The sequence below is a fragment of the Anabrus simplex genome, chromosome X (assembly GCF_040414725.1).
Source record: "Anabrus simplex isolate iqAnaSimp1 chromosome X, ASM4041472v1, whole genome shotgun sequence".
NCBI lineage: Eukaryota > Metazoa > Arthropoda > Insecta > Orthoptera > Tettigoniidae > Anabrus > Anabrus simplex.
This window is the reverse complement of record NC_090279.1, coordinates 33,411,771-33,433,339: the sequence shown is the minus strand read 5'-3', so window position 1 is coordinate 33,433,339 and position 21,569 is coordinate 33,411,771. Positions and strand designations below refer to the sequence as shown.

Sequence of the window (21,569 nt, the reverse complement as noted above, 5' to 3'; positions counted from 1 at the left end):
TACAAAGAAATTAACTATACAACGATGTTCAAGGAGTATTTTAAACAGAAATCATCCTAATTTAGCGAGTAGAATAATATAACACAGGTCAAAATAATAGGATACGCGCTTACGGTACATGAGTTGCGGCATTTATATTTATTCATCATAATGTCGTGGCTCTCAATTATTCTGCACTGAAGCTCGAAGAAATCATGTCCAGTGACACATCTCTTCCCAAAATTGACTCTAATGGGTGCATAAATTATTACTCAAAATATAATGCCCATCTGCAAGTCATATTCAAATTCATAGCGCAGAAATATACCTATAACTCGTCGATACTCCGTCAGGAGAATTTGCCATGTCCCAGGCTTACTTTACATAAAGTGAGCACACGATAATACTCTCCAAAAATAACTAGCATTAAACTCATGACCTTATTAAATCATTTTAGCCCGTAATTAGCTTTAATTATTTTTACTCATTATTATTATTATTATTATTATCCCTGACCGTGCGTAATCTCATTCGTAAAGTTGTCGTGTGAAGTTATTCGGATGACTCTAAATAAATTCGAACCCATAAACATGTTGTACTATCGTAGAATGAAATTCTACACGAAGAAAAAACACTAGAACACTGTCCTAATTTGTTTCAAATAATTTTCAAATTATTTCAAAACTAATCAAAATTAACGCGGGCTTCATTTAATTTTTATCTCTCCTGTCTTCTAAATTCTTAGGACAGTTAAGGTCTCTCTCGATGATTCACACACATTTCTAACTAATAGAGCAAACACACACTCATTCCAAGGTTCTAACTACCTCTCACCAATGAAAGAAGAATGAAAAATCAAACTACTGCAAAACTAATAGAAATCCAAAGGAATAAGTAAGGCTGCGTTTACAATTATTTACAAAGATAGAAAGCAATTGAATTCTTAAAGAATACTCATGTGACTGGTGTGAACTGGATTGTGGCTGATGACCTAGCACGTGGTCACATCACCTTCCGTCGAACGAAGTTTCGCCCATGTCCGATGCCTTACATGTTTAGTGACTCATGGAGGCGTTGACGATGTACAGGAACTTGCAGTATTCTTCGTAGAACTGGATATCCATCTTGCAGTAAACTCGAACTCAGGACCTTTCTTCTTTCAAGTTCTTGTAGAAAGCTGAAACTAACAAAAAGTCTTAGAAATAGCCCAGGACTCACTCTCGATGCTTTATAGTTTGGCTGAAGACACTTATCTTAGAATAACCCTAAATTAATCGTAGTGAATTTGTCGAGTGTCTGAATTGCTGTTTATACAGTCCTCGATGCCTTCTCCAATGTAAAGTCTTCCGATGAAGCAAACGACGTCCAATCTCTTCGGTTGCCGCAGTCAGAGTAATGCTAAAATTTAGCGTTCAGAAGTATAAAACCCTCTACCAAATTTTCCTCTGGAATTACCACTAATTTCCTGTCGTAAGACATAGGTGTGTCTCTTAATTACTTCTAATTGGTGGATTTGTTGAATTGCAGTGAAGGTTGAAGGTTGTCACTTTTATTGGCTGCTCCAGTTTTACGTCACTTGACTTTCCATTTATTGATCGATTGAGATCTGCTTGCTCGCCGGGTCACGTGGTACGCACACATGTGTCTGAAGGCCACATAACAGGAATTCCAGGCTGCTCCCTCGTGTTCTCTGTAGGTCGGGAAAACCTGTTCGCGAAGCGACTGGCTCGCCCTGGCACGAAATACAGAATCTCACCCTCTTGTAGATTAAAATAATGTCCCAACACGCTGATGAAATAAATCATTTCCTTTCTAATAAAATATTACCACTTTTGAAGGGGACATATTTCTCCCTTGGTTAAATAATGATTTGATCTGAAGATGGAATCATTATTACAGGAAATCTCCAATTAACATGTTCCCTGAAAATTTAGGTGGTAATCATGTGTCACTTCTATTTAGGGTTTTGTTCCAGCACGAAGCCTCGCGTTGTCTGCCTCGAGTGCAGCACCAAGCCGTCGAAGTTGATCCATTACCTTCTCTTGTAATTCACGGCATTCTTCACAAATCTCATCTTGTAGATTCACTTGGGTCGAAACATGGTGGTAGGTTGGATCTTCATCTGTATCTGGCGGTGTTTCTTCTTCTATTATGAGATTGATATGATGACCATCTACAGGTTTAGAAGAATAATAACTTTTTAAATTCTGGGCGTTATGAATACCTTCATAATTTTTATCTAGACTCTGGATTCTGTACGCGTTATTCCCATAAACTTTTATAATTTTATAAGGACCTATAAAAAGTGGTGCAAATTTGGCGTAATATTTGCTGGTTGTTTCTGACGTAGCTGGCTTTTTCAAAAGAACATACTCATTGAGTTTGAGGGGTCGGCAAAACTTCTTATCCTTCACTCTGCGTTGTCTACGCTCAGCTTGTTCGCGCAATGAAGTGGCGGCTTTCCGAATGTTTTCTTCCAGCGTAGGCTTCAGATTACCGGGGCATTGGACAATATCGTCCCAAGGTCGATGCGGTTGTCGGTCGAAGTGAAGAGTAACAGGAATCTGTGACGTAGCTTCGTGTACTGTATTGTTTAAACATTCCATCATAATGGGTAGAACATCAATCCAAAGCCAGTGTGCATTTCCACAAAATATCCTGCAGAATTTAGATAATTCTTGCATCACTCTCTCTGCCGGGTTACTAGATGGATGTCGGATCGAGTTTAATATGTGTTTAATCCCCAGTTGTTCCATGGCTTCACGAAATTCAGCAGATGTGAACTGCGATCCGTGGTCAGTGAGAAGTGCTTTAGGCTTGCCCATATGCGGAATTAAATTACGGGTGATTCGTCTAATGACAGATTTTGAGTTGGCCTTTTGAATTGGATATAAAGTCACATATTTTGAGAATACGTCAATGGTGACGACAACATGCCGGTTACCTCTCTTTGATGTAGGAACGGGACCGAACAAATCCATTGCGTACAGCTGTTTAGGCTCAGAAGGTATGATTGGAATAGGATTATGTTGCAATAAATGTGAGCTCGGCTTTACCCTCTGGCATGTGTCACAGGTTCGAACTATGTTCCTCACTATTGATCTTTGTTTGTCCCATATAAATTTTTCTTGGATGGTAGCCAATGTTTTATCGATACCGCCATGTCCCGTAATTCGATGTGCATGCCAAATCAAAGGTTCAAATAATTTCGAAGGTACAACAATTCTCAATTTCGATTTTTCCGGATCCACAAATTTAAATAGAATGTTATCTGAATATTGGTATCGGGATGCTCTTCTTTTTATTCTACGGTATCCAGGATCTCTAGGTTTAATTTTACCCTCTAGGAAATCAATGATAGGTCTTAAGTCATTGTCTCTTTTTTGAGCTTGCCGTATATATCTGAGTTTTCTTAAGAACTCGTGATCCTCAGGAACTAGTTCAAGTTGGTTGATTTCCAGTACTTCCTCATTTGGATTACGGCTCAGACAGTCGGCCAGTAAATTACTCTTCCCAGAACAATGTTCCAATTGAATGTTGAATTGTTGCACAAACATTGTCCATCGAAATACTCGTTCTGATGCCATAGTAGCCTTTAGCATGAAGGTTAAAGCTTTATGATCTGTTCTAATGATGATCGGAAATCCGTAGATGATCTTCTGCCAATATTTCAATGCAAATACTATGGATAACATTTCTATTTCGGTTACTGAATAATGCTTTTCGTGATTTCGTAATTTCCGACTAACGAAGGCTAGGTAAGTTTTATTTTTCGGCTTCTCTCCGTCTTCCTGGAATAACACAGCCCCAATTCCGATTCCAGATGCATCCGTTTGTATTATAAAGGGTTTTCCAAAATCAGGATATCCTAGCTTAATGTAATTCAACAGCATCTCTTTGGTCTTAGTAAATGCGAGGTCACACTCTTCGTTCCATTTCCACCTGTTGCCTTTTTTTAATAGATCTTGAAGTGGAGCTACCGTTTGTGTATAGTTGGGACAATGGCTCGCAAAGAAGTTGGCCATGCCTAGGAACTGCCGTACTTGTTTGACACGTATCGGCCTCGGAAATTTGCTAATAGCTTCAATTTTTATAGGGTTCGGCCTTATACCTTTTCCATCAATAATATGGTCTAAAAATAATATTTCAGACTGGCAGAAGCGTGATTTCTTTAGGTTGATGTGGAACCCAAATTTTGAAAGATTGCTCAACAGTTTTTCTAGCTTAACCAGATGTTCTTCGAATGTTTCACTCGCCATAAGCAGATCATCAACATATTTAGTAATAAAACTCTTGACTTCATCCGTAAGGCATCTATCTAAGGCACGGATAAGAGCGGCCGAGGCGTTAGAAATGCCAAAGGGCAATTTTCTAAAAACGTATGTTTGCTGGTCAAACATAAATCCAGTCAATAATCTTGACTTTTCTTCCAAAAGAATGTGGTAATACGAGGAGGTAAAATCCACTGATGTAAATAAGTTCATGCCACGGAATTTTCTAAGGACATCCTTAATTGCTGGTGCCTGGTCTCTTTCTGGTATCAGTTTGGAGTTAATATTTCGCGCATCTAAACATATTCTCAGAGATCCATCTGGTTTATGTACCACCACTAAAGCACTTATGAATGGTGTACTGGATTTCATGATAATCCCGTCTCTTTCCATTTCTGCAATAATTTTCCCTACGCGAGAATGAAATTTCTCAGGGATTGGATAAGGCTTCCTTTTAAACGGGGTCCAGTCTGTGACTACTAGAGAATATTTAAAGTCAGGGATCTGGCCTGGTTTATCATCAAACACTGATTTATATTTTAACAATAACTCTCGGAGTCGGCCTCTTTCTTCTTCCGTTCCTATAGCTTGGTTAACCTTTGAGTTTATGAGGTCATACGGGTGTGTTGCATCGTCGCCCTCTTCTATAATATTATCCAGAGCCTGATTTACCTCTTCTGTGGCTTCCTGGTCTTCGGATTCCCACGGTGTCGAGGCGTTATTAATGAGAAACACACTCTGATCATTGATATCGGCTGGATTAACTATAGCCGTTTCCCATGTCTCATCCAATCGAAAAAGAATCTGGTTGGAATTCAAGTCAATATTGGCATGGTAAGATGTCAAAAAGTCAACTCCTAGAATGATGTTAAATTTTATATTTGACATAGCCAAGAATACGTTCTGAAATTTTGTATTTCCAATTTCAACATCCAACAGTGTCTGTAGTTTGCAAGCCACAGTCTTATCCGGGATAATTCCTTTTATTTTAATGTGAGATACTGGTATAATCGGGATATCATGTCTGTCCTTTAAATCGTTTAGGAAAGAAGTTGAAATGACACTAATTGTAGATCCAGTATCCACTAAACATTTTACTTTTACGCCACATATTCTAGCCGAAATTATAGGTAGTGTCTTTAGGTAGTTCGTGTTCGACTCTAGATTTTCTTCGAGTAGGTCATCTGATCTTGTCATCCAGGAATCAATTTGAACAATAATCCACTCTTGCGTTTCACTGTTACTATATGGGTTAGCGTCGAGACTATCTCCTACTAATTCAAGGGTTGTTTTTTTTTTTTGATGGCACCTTGATTGTACCCATCATCTTCCGAATGTTCTTTCTCTTCCCTTTGTTTTGCTCTTTGGTACTCCAAACTCTCCGCTCCAACAATGTCGGGGTTGACGTCCTGCTCATGTATAGCCCGATGCCATTTCTTATGTTCTTGACTGGACTGCTGGAGTTCCCGCAAATACTTCTCTCTTTCTTCCTCTCTCCAGTTTCTTTTCCGTCTCTCAGGACTTCTATTCTCTGGTTCTCTTCTCCATCTGTCCCTATTGTTTTCATATGGTCTTCTTCGGACATTACGTCTGGAATAATTCCATTCTTCGTCATCTCGGCGTCCTGGTCTCGGAGATCGGTCTCTGGGTTGTCTTCCTTCGATATTTCTACCCCAATTTCTCCCTTGGTTAGCAATGTTCCTTTCTTCAGATCTGGTAACATTGGTTTGGAAAACTTGCTGTTCTTGGCCGGAATTTCGCCTCTGTGGTTCTCTGGATGTCATGTCGAGCTGTCTCAATATGGCTTCAGCTTGAATCGCAGTTTGTACATTTGAGGCAATCATGATTCGTTGCGTCTCTGCTGGAAGTTGCCTGGTAATGACCTTTATTAATTCAGCTTCCGATGGCGGTGTGTCTAGCTCTCGTAGCTAACGTAGCTGACTGGAGAAAAATTCTGAAAATCGTGTTGGCGTGGATAAGGCATACCTCTTAGCGTACAACTCTGTCTTGAGATTATGTTGAATATCCGTGTTCCAATATTTTTCTAGGAAAGCCCTCTTAAATCCTTCGAAATTGTCGAATGAGTATCGGAACGCTGTGAACCATGTCAATACAGAATTCTCCAAATATCTTTCCGTTACTCGCAGTTGGCGCTCTTCTGGTATTTTGTTGTCCCGAAAATATTCTTGTAATTCATTAATAAAACTCCTGGGAGTTACCCCTTTTACGTTATTAAATTTTTTTGGATGGTCCTCCTGCATTCGAATTATATTTACTATTTGCGTTTGACCTGACGTATTAAGTTGACTCACTCCTCCGCTGTTATATCCTTGAGCTGGATTGGTAACATTTACGTTGTTATGGGCATTCATTTGGTCGTCCTGCTTCGGAGTTGAAGATAAAATCTCTCCGGATACCTTCCTTTCTAAATTACTTTGCCGCTCTAACAATGTATTGGTTACAATATTATGACTTTCGCCTTGCAATTTAAGCAATTGTAATTCTTTAGTGAGTTCCTGAATTCCATTCTGTAGTTCTTGTTTATAAGATTCTGAACTAGCTTTGACCTCTCCTATTTCTTTATCTATTGAGGTTTTCATAGTTTGCAAACTCTGTTGTGTTTCCTCAATCGTTTCGTAAAAATATTCAAGTCGCTCTGAGTTGGTGACTTGAGCTACTTTTATTTCAGCAATAACGCCCTTTTCTACCTGTTTCACAGTTTCGAAAATTTGAGTAAATTTCCTCGACCATGCTGTTTTGGTTGCTGTTAAGTCCTGTGTATTCTCATCGATTTTCTCCTCAATCGCTTGAAATTTATCTTGCACCTCGTCCTTATATTTGCCTAATCCTTGTAATATCCCAGTTTGTACTTTAGCCAGTCTTTCACTAAATTCATTAGACATAGCTGACATGGCATTGTCTATTCCGACCTGGATTTCTCCCTTTAAATTTGAAAAATTTTGTTTCACAGATACCAATTCGCTTTGAACTGAAGCTAACTTCCCATTAAATAATTTAACGTCCATGTGTAGCTTTTCGATATTTTCCTCTGTCTTGCTTTGGATTTCCTCAATAGTACCTTTGAGTTCCCGTTTTACTAACTCACTATTCTCATTAAGTTTTTTCTCTAGATTTTCACTAAGTTTCTGTTCTAATGATACATTATTTTCACTAAGTTTAAGCACTAACAATTCATTAAGATTCTGCTCTAGTTTAGTTTGGTTTTCATTCATGTCCCGTTTTAAGTTATTCTGTAAGTCTATCACTACTCCGTCTAAGAGTCTACGTAAATCCTCCATTGTTACAGTACTCATTTTTCTTTGAGATAAACGGCAATTCAGACATGGGCGGACTAAGTTCGATGGCCACATACCAGAATCCAATTCATCAGTCACAAGTCGATTGATGTCACAGCCTTCAGAGAAGATTAACGTCGCAAAATACAATCCTACAGCCTAAGTCCAAATTATGCGGAAAATAGCCGCTAAAAGAAAAATTTTGACAACTATCCTCCAGATTTTGTTTATAACTAAACAACAAGGCCCTTCCTAAACTTAACCTGAGTGTAGTTCGCCACAAAATTTTGGGCTAATAAATGTTTCAAAAATAACCTGGAAAAAAATTTTATTTGTCGCCGCATCTTGTTTTTGTCCAAATTCTGGACTACAAGATCGAGTCCTTTTATTGGTACAGCCAATAAATCGGGCCTAACCACGTTGGCCGCCAAATCTATACCTGCCCCCTTCATGCCGGGCTCAGCTCGCCGGAGAGCGAGGGTCTCAGTCGTGGACCGTTCGCTATCGGCTGCGCAGAAAATTTTAAAGGCAGGGATAGATAAAGGACTAGCGACAAATGAAAGGAGACTAAATTAGGTTTTCACATTTATTAAACTAACACTCTTTTAAAGAAAACAAGTAAATTAACAAAATCTGGGTTGAATTCTTGAATAACATCTTCTCCTCGTGCTTTCATTCGTGAGGGATCTCGCTCAAATAAATTTTCAATGATTGTTCTTTTCTGCAATAATAAATATAAAAATCATTAACTTACTGAAAAATTGACTGAAAACAAAATAATATCTGATATCCTTCTCCTATGATAATTAAAATTAAAATCTTCCCTCTGGGTTTTAATTATTTTCCAAGAAAATGATTATTTTCTTCTCCTTATTTAAATTATTAAAAATTATTTAATTCATTCATTTATGATTAGCAAGTCTTCCCTAGACTTTCCTTTCCACAATTATATCATTTATATAATTATTGACTGAATAAAATTCTTTTAATAAATTTTACTTGAACATCTATCATTCTAACTTTGGCTCAATTTTATGCAGAAAGTGACTGTACAATATCTAACAATTAAATCTCGTGACATCAGTCCACGGACGTTGCCTTCTCTTATCCACTTTGAGTTAGTAAATTAGGCCCTAATCTATCTTAAATTACGATAAAATCTTCTAAAGATTCAAAATTGATCCAATTACGGACACGCGAAATAACACAAGTCGGTCAAAACTTTGACGCACATAATGAAAATTACCTTCACAAAATCGTACATGAAATATTAAAAAAAAACACAGATTAGGATCAAATCTCACATCACACATTCACACAGGGTTACACGGCATTATTATAACATTATTTACACGAACACTAACCCATTATTATTAATTTTAGGATTTTACTGTGAATTAGGGAAATCATTCTCTAGATGACACTATCACACACATCCCAGGTATCAATTCAGAATGTGATAGAATTAAGGTTATCACTTATACAAAGAAATTAACTATACAACGATGTTCAAGGAGTATTTTAAACAGAAATCATCCTAATTTAGCGAGTAGAATAATATAACACAGGTCAAAATAATAGGATACGCGCTTACGGTACATGAGTTGCGGCATTTATATTTATTCATCATAATGTCGTGGCTCTCAATTATTCTGCACTGAAGCTCGAAGAAATCATGTCCAGTGACACATCTCTTCCCAAAATTGACTCTAATGGGTGCATAAATTATTACTCAAAATATAATGCCCATCTGCAAGTCATATTCAAATTCATAGCGCAGAAATATACCTATAACTCGTCGATACTCCGTCAGGAGAATTTGCCATGTCCCAGGCTTACTTTACATAAAGTGAGCACACGATAATACTCTCCAAAAATAACTAGCATTAAACTCATGACCTTATTAAATCATTTTAGCCCGTAATTAGCTTTAATTATTTTTACTCATTATTATTATTATTATTATTATTATCCCTGACCGTGCGTAATCTCATTCGTAAAGTTGTCGTGTGAAGTTATTCGGATGACTCTAAATAAATTCGAACCCATAAACATGTTGTACTATCGTAGAATGAAATTCTACACGAAGAAAAAACACTAGAACACTGTCCTAATTTGTTTCAAATAATTTTCAAATTATTTCAAAACTAATCAAAATTAACGCGGGCTTCATTTAATTTTTATCTCTCCTGTCTTCTAAATTCTTAGGACAGTTAAGGTCTCTCTCGATGATTCACACACATTTCTAACTAATAGAGCAAACACACACTCATTCCAAGGTTCTAACTACCTCTCACCAATGAAAGAAGAATGAAAAATCAAACTACTGCAAAACTAATAGAAATCCAAAGGAATAAGTAAGGCTGCGTTTACAATTATTTACAAAGATAGAAAGCAATTGAATTCTTAAAGAATACTCATGTGACTGGTGTGAACTGGATTGTGGCTGATGACCTAGCACGTGGTCACATCACCTTCCGTCGAACGAAGTTTCGCCCATGTCCGATGCCTTACATGTTTAGTGACTCATGGAGGCGTTGACGATGTACAGGAACTTGCAGTATTCTTCGTAGAACTGGATATCCATCTTGCAGTAAACTCGAACTCAGGACCTTTCTTCTTTCAAGTTCTTGTAGAAAGCTGAAACTAACAAAAAGTCTTAGAAATAGCCCAGGACTCACTCTCGATGCTTTATAGTTTGGCTGAAGACACTTATCTTAGAATAACCCTAAATTAATCGTAGTGAATTTGTCGAGTGTCTGAATTGCTGTTTATACAGTCCTCGATGCCTTCTCCAATGTAAAGTCTTCCGATGAAGCAAACGACGTCCAATCTCTTCGGTTGCCGCAGTCAGAGTAATGCTAAAATTTAGCGTTCAGAAGTATAAAACCCTCTACCAAATTTTCCTCTGGAATTACCACTAATTTCCTGTCGTAAGACATAGGTGTGTCTCTTAATTACTTCTAATTGGTGGATTTGTTGAATTGCAGTGAAGGTTGTCACTTTTATTGGCTGCTCCAGTTTTACGTCACTTGACTTTCCATTTATTGATCGATTGAGATCTGCTTGCTCGCCGGGTCACGTGGTACGCACACATGTGTCTGAAGGCCACATAACAGGAATTCCAGGCTGCTCCCTCGTGTTCTCTGTAGGTCGGGAAAACCTGTTCGCGAAGCGACTGGCTCGCCCTGGCACGAAATACAGAATCTCACCCTCTTGTAGATTAAAATAATGTCCCAACACGCTGATGAAATAAATCATTTCCTTTCTAATAAAATATTACCACTTTTGAAGGGGACAATACATAGATAAAGCTACTTGAAAAAACTAGGTTCTCAGCTGTGACATGTTGAAAGATGGGAGTGGACTCACATTGCCAAGTGATAAGGCAGCCTTGCAACAGAAGCTTATGCCATAGAAAGTTCCATTAACTGGCACACTCTTAATTTCATCCCGTCGGCATTTTTGATTACGATGTCTCCTGAGTAAGTCAAAGTGTTTGTACAACCAAAATGCAGAATTGCCATTTTCAAGATGGACATTCTGATAGCCATTAGATCTTCATGGATTTTTGTGGATGAGCCTTTCAGTTTCCTTTTCCTAGTGAAGATATCCTGACATGAGCAATAGGACAAAAATTTCACTAGGATAGGTCTCATTTTCCCTGGTGATCGAGGTCTTGCTCTGTGACACCTATCAATGTCATTAAGTCTAACATCTACACCTACTGCTTTGCACACGTTCAGCACTGGTTCATCACAGCTTTCGTTCGAACATTCAGGGATGCCGAAAATTCTTACATTACTTCTGCTGTATTGCTCCAATGAATCATACTTTGCATCCCTATCCTTCTTCAGTTTGTGGATTTCTGTCTCCTTCTTATCAAGTTTTTTAGGTAACTCTGAAAGTGTTCTGATATTAAATTTTAAATATTTTCAAGTTCTTTTATGACCACTTCTGTTATGCAGGTCAAAATGGCCTGCACAATTTTTTCAAGGAAGCTGTCCGAATTAATGAAGACGTCCACACACACTTCATGAGGCAGCGTATGTTGGCAGCACTGGTAGTGGCTGGGCTTCCAACTCCATTGTTTCGGTGGGCCATTTTCTTTACAATGAAAATTTGGAACAAAAAGAAGATCAATACCAACAAAACATGTGGGTATATACAAATGTAACATTTCTGCAAGTTTTTATCACTTCCACTGCTATATAACACCTTCAAATCACTTGATTACTGTGGAGCGTCATTCACTCACGTCCGTCACCAAGCATTTCAACAGATAGGTTAGAAACTATACATGGTACGGCCTGAACGGTGTCCTGATGCATTATACATTTACACAAGATTTACCTACATCAGTACGTTTAATAATTGTAATAATAATAATAATAATAATAATAATAATAATAATAATAATAATAATAATAATAATAATGAGCACTAGAATGAGTATTAAGTTTCAGCGAATTTCACACTTTCCTGCAGTCAGTCAGTGTTTTTTGTCAGTATACACATTTTACGAGGTAGTGACTATCGCACATGTCATTTCAAAGTAAACAAACAGTCATCCGTTGGGTTGTGGTATTTTGTCTATACGCAAATTTTGTTGTGGAAACAATGTATTTAAGCGATTAGAAAATTGAGAATGCAATGTAGGCCTTGCCATTCCCCAACAACACAGAATATACAATAGTAAGCAGATCAAAACATTGAAAATTCGATCGATCAGTCGATCAATCATAGTCGCTACTGCTTGCTATAGCCTATCCATATAGCTACTGATGCTATTGGTTACTTCACATTCAAGATCACACTTGTTTTCTTTAATGTTTATTCAGATTTATTTACAATTTATTCCTGGCATAAAAGACATACCCAAGATTAATGTTATAAAAATTGAAACATGTGCTTCTATTAATGGATAAACATGGTATGACCATTTCATCTGGTAGAAGAACGAATTTCGAGACTTTTTTCTGAATTCCCTGTTATTTCCTGGATTAACTGCTATTTATTGAATTCCCTGATATTCCCCGGTTTCCCGTATGGGCAAAACTCTGTTAAACCTGTATTTGGATGGTGAGGCCAGTCTTCTTTTTTTTTTTTTTTGTAGAAGTGAAAAGATGTTCATGAATGTGTGTTAATGTGTATGTCTTTACTAGCTGATGTGATAACCTCCTCCCGTCTTATTAGTCAAATGGGGACGCTCATGCTTGAAGTTGGCTACAGCTTCAATGTTGAAATCTACTATTGAGGGATGTGTGGTAAAGAATCTGTAATGAGAGGAGGGTAGGAAGATATTCAAGATTAGGAAATAAAGGTTAAATTTGACAAAAAACGCTGTGTATACATTTACTTACCCCCTCGACCTTTCTGGTGTTAATTAGTTGCCTTTGCAGCATCAGAACAAATGACACTTGCACATCTTGTGTTGTATCTGTGTGTCATTTAGGGAACGGAGTGTGGCGGAGGAGAGGAGATGGGCGGTGCATTGAGCTTATGCAGTGTTGGCTGTAGGCTGAACATTTACACCGATAATGGCAAAACTTCTTCGGAGCAGCTAAAGAAATCAAGGCTTTCTCGCAAAACAACCCTCAGAAAACCAACTCTTCACACAACTGCAGGCATGAGATTGACATGGCATTTCATCCCTCCTGCAGCAACACACTTTGGTGGAATCCGGGAAGCAGCTGTCAAGAGTCTGATATATTACCTCAGAAGAGTGATGGATTCTTATCGCTTCACCAACAAAGAATGGACCACTCTCATAACACATACATCCTTTCACCAATCATCTTTTAGACGTGCCTTAATTGTGTTAATTGGAATTTGTGAATTTAGACATGTCTTAATTGTGCAAACTGTCATTTGTGAAATTACAACAAGTCTCCTCATATTTATAACACACGTTCCTCTATGTAACACTTTGACTAGAGTGATCAGGATTGTGATTTTTATCCCTTAGGAATGAGATCATGGCTGATGATGCCCATGCAATGGGCAAAACATGTCTCCTTAAATTAGTATGACAAGATCAAAATCTTAATATTAAGAACCCAACGTGTACTGAATACATGGATTTCAATAAACTTTTGTAACATTGTTGAATTAATGTACATTTTAATATGGACTAGTCACGAGATTTGTGACATATAATTATCTGAGATTGTTGTAAACAACCCACGGAGTGAAATTAAAGTCCACTGTTTGCATCGGAGATGAACCCTGTATACAAATGTTAGACTAATGTTGTGTAGGAAACTATCAACTCATATAAAGACTATACATCCAATCATACATAAGGAAGGCCATCTTCTTGTTGGTGGAAGACTGCACAATACTCCAATACTAGTGGACTGGAAGAATTAGAAATTCTGCTTCATCTCACAAATATAGTTATGATGGCAGAACACCTTCATCTACTTCATAATGGCACTCAACACACTGAGAGAAAAGTTTAGGATCTCATCAGCAAAGGGGACTGAAAGAAGCCACACTCATACACATCTCAAGTGTTCTAAGTTGAATGCAGATAACTCAGAACAATTAATGCAAAATACACAAAGGGTGCCTCTAACCCTGACATACCCATTTGTTATAACTAGCATAGAGTATGCCTGCCCAATTCTAGTAAAAAATCGTGTGAAATCGAACAAGACCAGACCGCCTATCTACCAAGGCTGTCTAAATAGACATGATACCTGATCGCACCACAACATTTCTCTCCGCACTTTATCAACTTAGAACTCATAGAGGTCAACTCCTGAATATTTACAGCAATAATGGAACAAACTTCTTTGGAGCAGCTACAGAAATCAAGGCCTTTCTACAAAACAACCCTCAGAAAACCTACTTTTCACACAACTGCAGGCATGGGACTCAAGTGGCATTTCATCCCTTCTGCAGCACCACACTGGTGGAATCTGGGAAGCAGTTGTCAAGAGTCTGATATATCAGCTCAGATGAGTGATGGGTTCTTATCGCTCCACCAACAAAGAAGGGACCATTATTACAACACATACTAACATCCCCTCACCAAAGCTAAATGATGACCCTTTTGACACTTCCTACCTAACAACATCCCATTTCCTTATAGGAGAGTCAATTACTTCACTCTCTGATCATGGTTATACAACCTTGCCCACAAGGCTATACTTTCAGCAGCTAACCCAGAACTCCCAGAAGAGATGTTGAAATGAATATCTCAATAAATGGGCAATGAAATACCCCATAGCAACATAGTCAAACTGAAAGAAGATGACACAAATGTTATGAAGTGGGCGATGACAGTGATCTAATGTGTATCCTGGTAATACCAATATAAATGGTCCATTATTGGACATTTGGACGGACCATTATTGGACATTTGGACGGACCATTTATATTGGTATTATAAATTTACTCATTCGGAACAAATGTTTGAGGTTCCCTATGGGCATCAACAATCAACATATCCTGGTAATGACGAATTCATTCACGTAACGAAAGTTCAGGTGAGTAACGGTGAACTTACTAGCCCTATGTACAAACATTATCCCTTACGAACTACGAAACATAAAGGCAAGATAACTCTTGAATCGCTTATCTATTCCTTGCATGTTGAAGTAATATTGTTCCGGGATTATCTGTGGAACGCAGAGAGGTGAAAAGAGGTGTCGGCTTTGATTGGGTCTATCTACGATATCAAAGATTAATTTAATCATTAAAATAAAGGTTATATTTCTTTTCAGATCTCAAACTTAAGAAAAATTTTCACTAGGTGAAGGAACAAAATGTCAGACACAAAATAGCAAACAAAAATAGAAATGCAAGGGTTGGAAATTACAAGTTTTGAGCTTCCAGATCCAATTTACAAGTTTACAACTTCACAAATGTTGTGTTTGTTTAGATAACGAGAGATATCTCCCAAGACACAGTTCAAGAGCACCTTACTCGAAAGGTTACACGTACAGCCTTCCGAAGGCCCCCTCGATATTACACCAATATCACAAAAGAGTTTACATGCTCCTTAAATTCAACCAAGGAGGCTATGCTCAAACCTTACAATTTCTTGCCTCTTCAAGCACAACGTACAATTTACAATTCCTTTACACTGGGGTATCTATTACCCATACTACCGGGCCATTGTGGAAAAGAGGAACAGGATAAAATACTGGCCCAAACTCAAAATGTATGGAGCCGTACACTTGCGCTCCTTTAAAACAAAATTTAATACCCTATTTGGGCTTGTGGCCTGATGATGCAGAGGCTAGGGAATCCCACACTACTGAGGTGACTCGTAAAAGAAGTTAATGAGTGATTTACAGGAGGATAAAAAGTTACAAAATCGTAGTCACCTCAAGATAAATTGAAGGGGAATTCGAGATGGTAAAGAATTCTCTATTCACAGATCTACAGTTTAAGTCTGTATGAAATTTTACATTAGCTGAAAGAAAGTTTACGTTATAGTAAACAGATGGTTACATAGTTAAATATAAGAACCTACCCCTCGGGTGAGTTTGTGGAGATAGATACAGAGATAGAAAACTGGTGGCTTTTACCTGGGCTGATGTACTTCCTGCCGAACAATTAGGCACACCGCCTCCTCTATTAACACACACACTCAGATATTTGACGAGTTTAGACGAGGTAACTAGAAAAAGCCGCGGCATTTATACCCGAGGGGAGGGTTCGAGACGGCATCGGACTAAATCCGACCACACCCTCTCAATTTATTGGATACTCAAGTAGATACAAGAAGCTTATGATTGGCCAAAAAATAAATACAGAAAATTTGTGATTGGCCAGACTCCAAAGCTGGCAGGATGAGAAGGAAGTGTTGCAAACCATGAACTATCAAAATACATGAAAGTCAATTTAGATGAGAAAACTTATAAACACAAGACTTCTTTAAATCATTAATTATTACACCCTGCACCAGAGTGCATGACTTCAGTTTTTTGTACGGACATCTATGGAGAAAAGTTCAAACTTCTAGATGTACACCAAAACAAAACAAAGAAATCCAGTCAGTTTAAGTAACTTTAAAATAAAATATTACTCAGTTATTCAGTAGTGACATCTTCTGATTACTACTTTATGCATTAGCAGTTTCAAGTTTTGTTCAATAGATAGTGTTCCTTAAGGCACTTCTATTAAATGTACGGGGTTGAGGTGTACTTCCTGGTACAAATATTATAAGTCAAAATAGACTAGTAACACCACAGATCACATTAGGAAGAATAAGAATATTTTTCACTTCCCAAGAGATGGCTGCAATGTGTGTGGTATACAAGCGAATGCTGACAGTAAACAAGCACATCAACTACAACTTGTATGAACAAATTACTGCATTATCTAGAAATCAATAATTAATATAATCAATAAGATAACAAAGGTGTTTCATTTGGAAACAACTAGTAAAATATCCTGTAACAGTAACAAAACAATGTGTCTTTTAGCTGCTTTGTGTTCAAAACTATTTACAAATTCAAAAGTATTAGTAGGAATGATACCAGATCCCAAATAACATAGAATAGAGGTCTTTGGAATAATCCTAACTGCTGCACAAATCATAACGCAAGATGGTGGAACAACTTGAAGGAAAAGTGAAAACTAGGTAAGTAAACAGTCAATCTCATAAAAAAGTATAATTTCTGTAGGACTATCACTCATGTACCCTGAAATGAAGGATCAAACCCTGGTATCTGTTGAGTAATTTTCTACTCAGTTCCATTTCCTGATGATGGCTTATCAAATTATGTACATTACCTCATGAAAGTTTTCCTGCGATGACCCTGGCTCTGCTAACTCTGATTTAACTTCTTCTTTCAGAGCTATCACTTCTGATACGTGTTCAAAATGTTCCTGTGGAAAATAAGTTATATTAGGTATGCTCATAACACACATCTACAAATACTGTCACTAACAAATGAGCATGTTAATTCATTGATTTCCAGTATTACAGTTACTTTCAGAATTTCACTGATGTTTAGGGATGATTTCTACCAGCAAAGAACTGTTATAACCAAAGGTTGTACTGAGAATGGTGTTACTATTCTTGCCCACTCCTTATGTCAGAGAAAGGATGAGATGGAGAACAAAATATAAAATGCAAAATATTTTCTAGCCATATCAGAAGATATAATACCAGGGATGGAATTGGGGCCATCTCACACAGAATTTGGAAGGAAGCAGCGATAGGCATAAACACTAAATTGTATGAACTGTTTTCATATGTACAATCATATCAATCAAATCATAAAAGTTGTGTGAACAAATTAGAAGCGTTACAACTGTTCTAAATAATTTCTTGTTCTCAGCATACAGTTTGTTTATAGACAGATTAAAATACCTTGAAATAATGGAATAATATTCTCTACTCTGGTTTTGCTGAGATCACGGGGGCTACATAAACCATTAAGGCAGTTCTGTTTCAAACAGCATATATCAATGCTTCCAAGTTTAAAATGAAAAAAATAAACATGAATGAAGCAGACTTATCACAGTCATATACCATCAAAATATGTGATGTTGCCCAAAGGAAAAGCAACTAGAAATGAAATATTTTACTACTATAAGCATGTTATGTAATGTTCTGTGAGGAGCTGAGGGGATGAGAACACCGTCAGTGGAGAATCAGCAGTGTTGGAGTGTATATCTGCAGTTTCAGAGGATCCCTTATGATCTACGACAAAACATTTAAATTTTTCACTTGGATTCATAAAACCTTGTCAACAGTAAAGGGGGGGGAAGGGACTGTGAATAAAAGCTCATGTTTTAATATAAGTTAACCTACTACTAAAAGTGAAGTTAAGTATCAAGTTCTACAATATACCAACTTAACGCATTCAATATAGAAGAGAACAGTAGCTGAACTAAGGAATGGATGAAAAGGATGAACAAAAAGGACAGGGAAATAATGAAAAAGGGCAAAGAAAAACTCTGTTTAATGTGCCTTAAGAGCCTTAAGAAATTATTCTCAGAAATCCTGCATTCTAGAGCCCTTAGACATGGTTCTCTATATAACATAGGCTGACCTGCATTTGAGGAATAAAATGAGCTAATCACTACTCAGCCTTTTTGAATGAATTCAATGCCTGAGAAAAATACTTATTTTGAGATAAGTATATTCAGATTTTGAGCTATTTTATCCCTCACATGTCATAGGCAAATCTGCTCTTTCTTCAACACACATAATATCTTCCAGCACATTGTGGATGTGAGGGTAACCCAGAATAATCACACCTGTGTTGACTTTTTGTTTAGCAGACTGGCGTATCGTCTCAAAAACACTAACGAATGATTTGTGATTTAACTTCTTCTACACTAATTATGGTAGGAGTAATAATTTTTAACATGTGGTGCTAATGGTGGTGCAGTACTGTTGGAGAATATTAGTTTTAAAATCAATACAATGGGCCAACCATCCTCTATTATAATCGGAGGGGGAAAATAGAAGAGGTGCATTCCCTACAGGAAAGTTATTTAGATACTGACAGTAAAAAGTACAGACTAATCCAACCACAACCTTAAGTTCCTAAGATTTGGCAGCTTTGTGTAGCATGTTGTGGTGTATTCCAAGACAAAGAAACAGAACAGAGTCGTACTATGCTTAGATGCCCATGCAGCAAATTGTGACTGCTGGTGTTAATATTGGGGAAGCACACAGTAAATTATACCCCTGTCAAACTTATTGAACTGCAAAGAGTAAAATTCTATAACGTTATCTGGAATGAGACTTACAAGAGATGCATTTGTTGTTCCTTCAAGCCCGGCTGGTTCCTCTTTGATCTTTATTTCCAGGTCCATTTCGTACTGCAACTGAAGTAGAAGGTACTGGGATCGTTGATTACTTCCAGTGACCTTACACTGAAACATAAGCCGGAAAATTATATTACCTTGTTGATGTCATTGCTACATATGTTCTTTGTCAACAGACTAAGCAACAAGCTTGTAATTTTACATGACCATCATATTATGATCATAATGAAGAACTCAAAATTTGATATGCCTGTTGATATTGTGACCATAGCTAAGGACCTCAAGTTTTCTATGACTGATACTTCGATCATAGCTACAGGTGTCTAGTTTTACATGACTCCTAAAACAGTGATCACTTCCATAGGAAATATAAGTTAACATATCTGTCAATATCAAGATCATAGTCAATGGACCCCTAGTATTATATGACACCATATACCATATTAATAGCTATATAACATACAGTTTTATATGGAACTGAAACCGCAACAAGATGACCTTTCTTATTAAAAATCCAATGTGATCGAAATGCACAAAACTTCTTGAAAATTAAGTGACTATTCCGTTTGCATATCACTCTGATCACCTGGGTCCATATCTTGAAATCTTCCTACAATTTATGAAAATCTATAACTTGTTTTCCGGTCATTGACCAGGTCAGGGATGGAATGAATGAAGAAGATATAGGCTATTAGTATGATAGGGTCGCCACTCCCAAAGTGATTTATTAATGGCTGATAGTTGCTATGAAATGAGAATGGAGAGTGTTGCTGGAATGAAAGATGACAGGGAAAACCGGAGTACCCGGAGAAAAACCCGTCCCGCCTCCCATTTGTCCGGCACAAATCTCACATGGAGTGACCGGGATATGAACCACGGTATCCAGCGGTGAGAGGCCGTCGCGCTGCCGTCTGAGCCACGGAGACTCCCTTCCTACAATTTATATCCTTTGCAAATAGCTTCAAAACTAACTGAACAAGATGACAACTCTTTGAGATTTGTTCTATCAAAATTTTCCTTCTCAGGATCAAATTCTCTCAAAACATTCTCCCCTCATCCAGCTGATTCACTATTCCTTTATTTGAGACATTTTCTATCAATCTGATAATCAAGAACTTCTGATATCATGGCCATTCAAAGGATTCAACTCTGTTTTTTCGGCACCAGTTATTATCCGTGTTTCAATTCCATGTGGTGTCGTACTACATATTCAGTGTAAACATAATTTTAAAATTTTTCAATCTGTGAACCTAACGAACGTGATGGAGAACAGATGGGAATTTAGGCTGGATTCAGTGATGATATTTATCAATATTTACAAGGCATGTGTTAGTGTACCATGGCACGTGATCTCGGATGCATTGATAAAAACAGGGCAGGGATAGGAGAACCAATTATAAAAGCCATGAAAGACAAGTGAGTAAGTAGTATGAATACTACAATGGGACAAACTATCTGGTTCAAAGTAGAAACAGGACTTCAAAAAGGATGTGTTTTATCCCCTCCAATCTTCACTACAGTCATGGACGAAATCCACAAAAGTATACAAAAAATGGGAACCAAGAAGGCATCTCTGCAGATGACACAGTAATATGCGGAGAAGATGAAATGGAAGCACAAGAACAAGACGCTGTATGGAATTAGGAGATAGAGGAACATGGAAAGAAAATAAGTATGGAAAAGTGTATGATAGTAGTGGTGTCGAGAGGTAATAGAGAAAGAAGTGGGAATATTGAAGTAAATGGAAGACCATTAGAAGCTGTGGAAAAATCTTCAAGTATTTGGGGTGAATAATTGCAGAAGATGGGAAAATAAATTAAGAAATTGGAAAGAGAATTGAACAAGCCAATGACTTTTACTAATGTGCGAGATGTATAGTCTGTAACTGGGACGTCCGAAAGATATATGAGAAAATTCTGCACCCAATGTATTAAAAACAATTTTGACATATGCATCAGGCACATGGACAACAATAAAACATGATGAAAGCAGAATGCAAGAGGCCAAGATGAAATTCCTTAAGAGAAATAATAGGGAGGGCAAGAAGGGATAAAGTCAGAAACATAGACATCAGGGAGAGGATTGGATTCCCTGAACTGAAAGGCAAGATAGAGTCCCGTAAGCTAAAATGGTATGGACACATGAAGAGAATGGAAGAGGATAGAGTACCAAAGTAAGTATTTACAGAGAAAGTCATAAGAGAAAGACATCGGGGAATGCCCAGAAAAGGGTGAATGGATATGGAAAGGAGAGTACAGAGATGAATGGAGTAAATGTA

At 37.5% G+C, this 21,569-nt stretch overlaps 1 protein-coding gene across 1 annotated transcript in view; it reads right to left on the bottom strand.

The window, feature by feature from the left end:
• The window catches only part of LOC137503213 (uncharacterized), a 46,347-nt gene that overhangs the window by 19,661 nt on the left and 5,117 nt on the right, over positions 1 to 21,569 (bottom strand). Inside the window, exons 2-3 of the mRNA XM_068230734.1 lie at positions 19,274 to 19,399; positions 17,300 to 17,395 (exon numbers count right to left, since the gene is read on the bottom strand). Of these exons, the coding sequence (XP_068086835.1) occupies positions 17,300 to 17,395; positions 19,274 to 19,339 (162 nt within the window). The 5' untranslated portion in view covers positions 19,340 to 19,399. The remainder of the gene's footprint in view (positions 1 to 17,299; positions 17,396 to 19,273; positions 19,400 to 21,569) is intronic.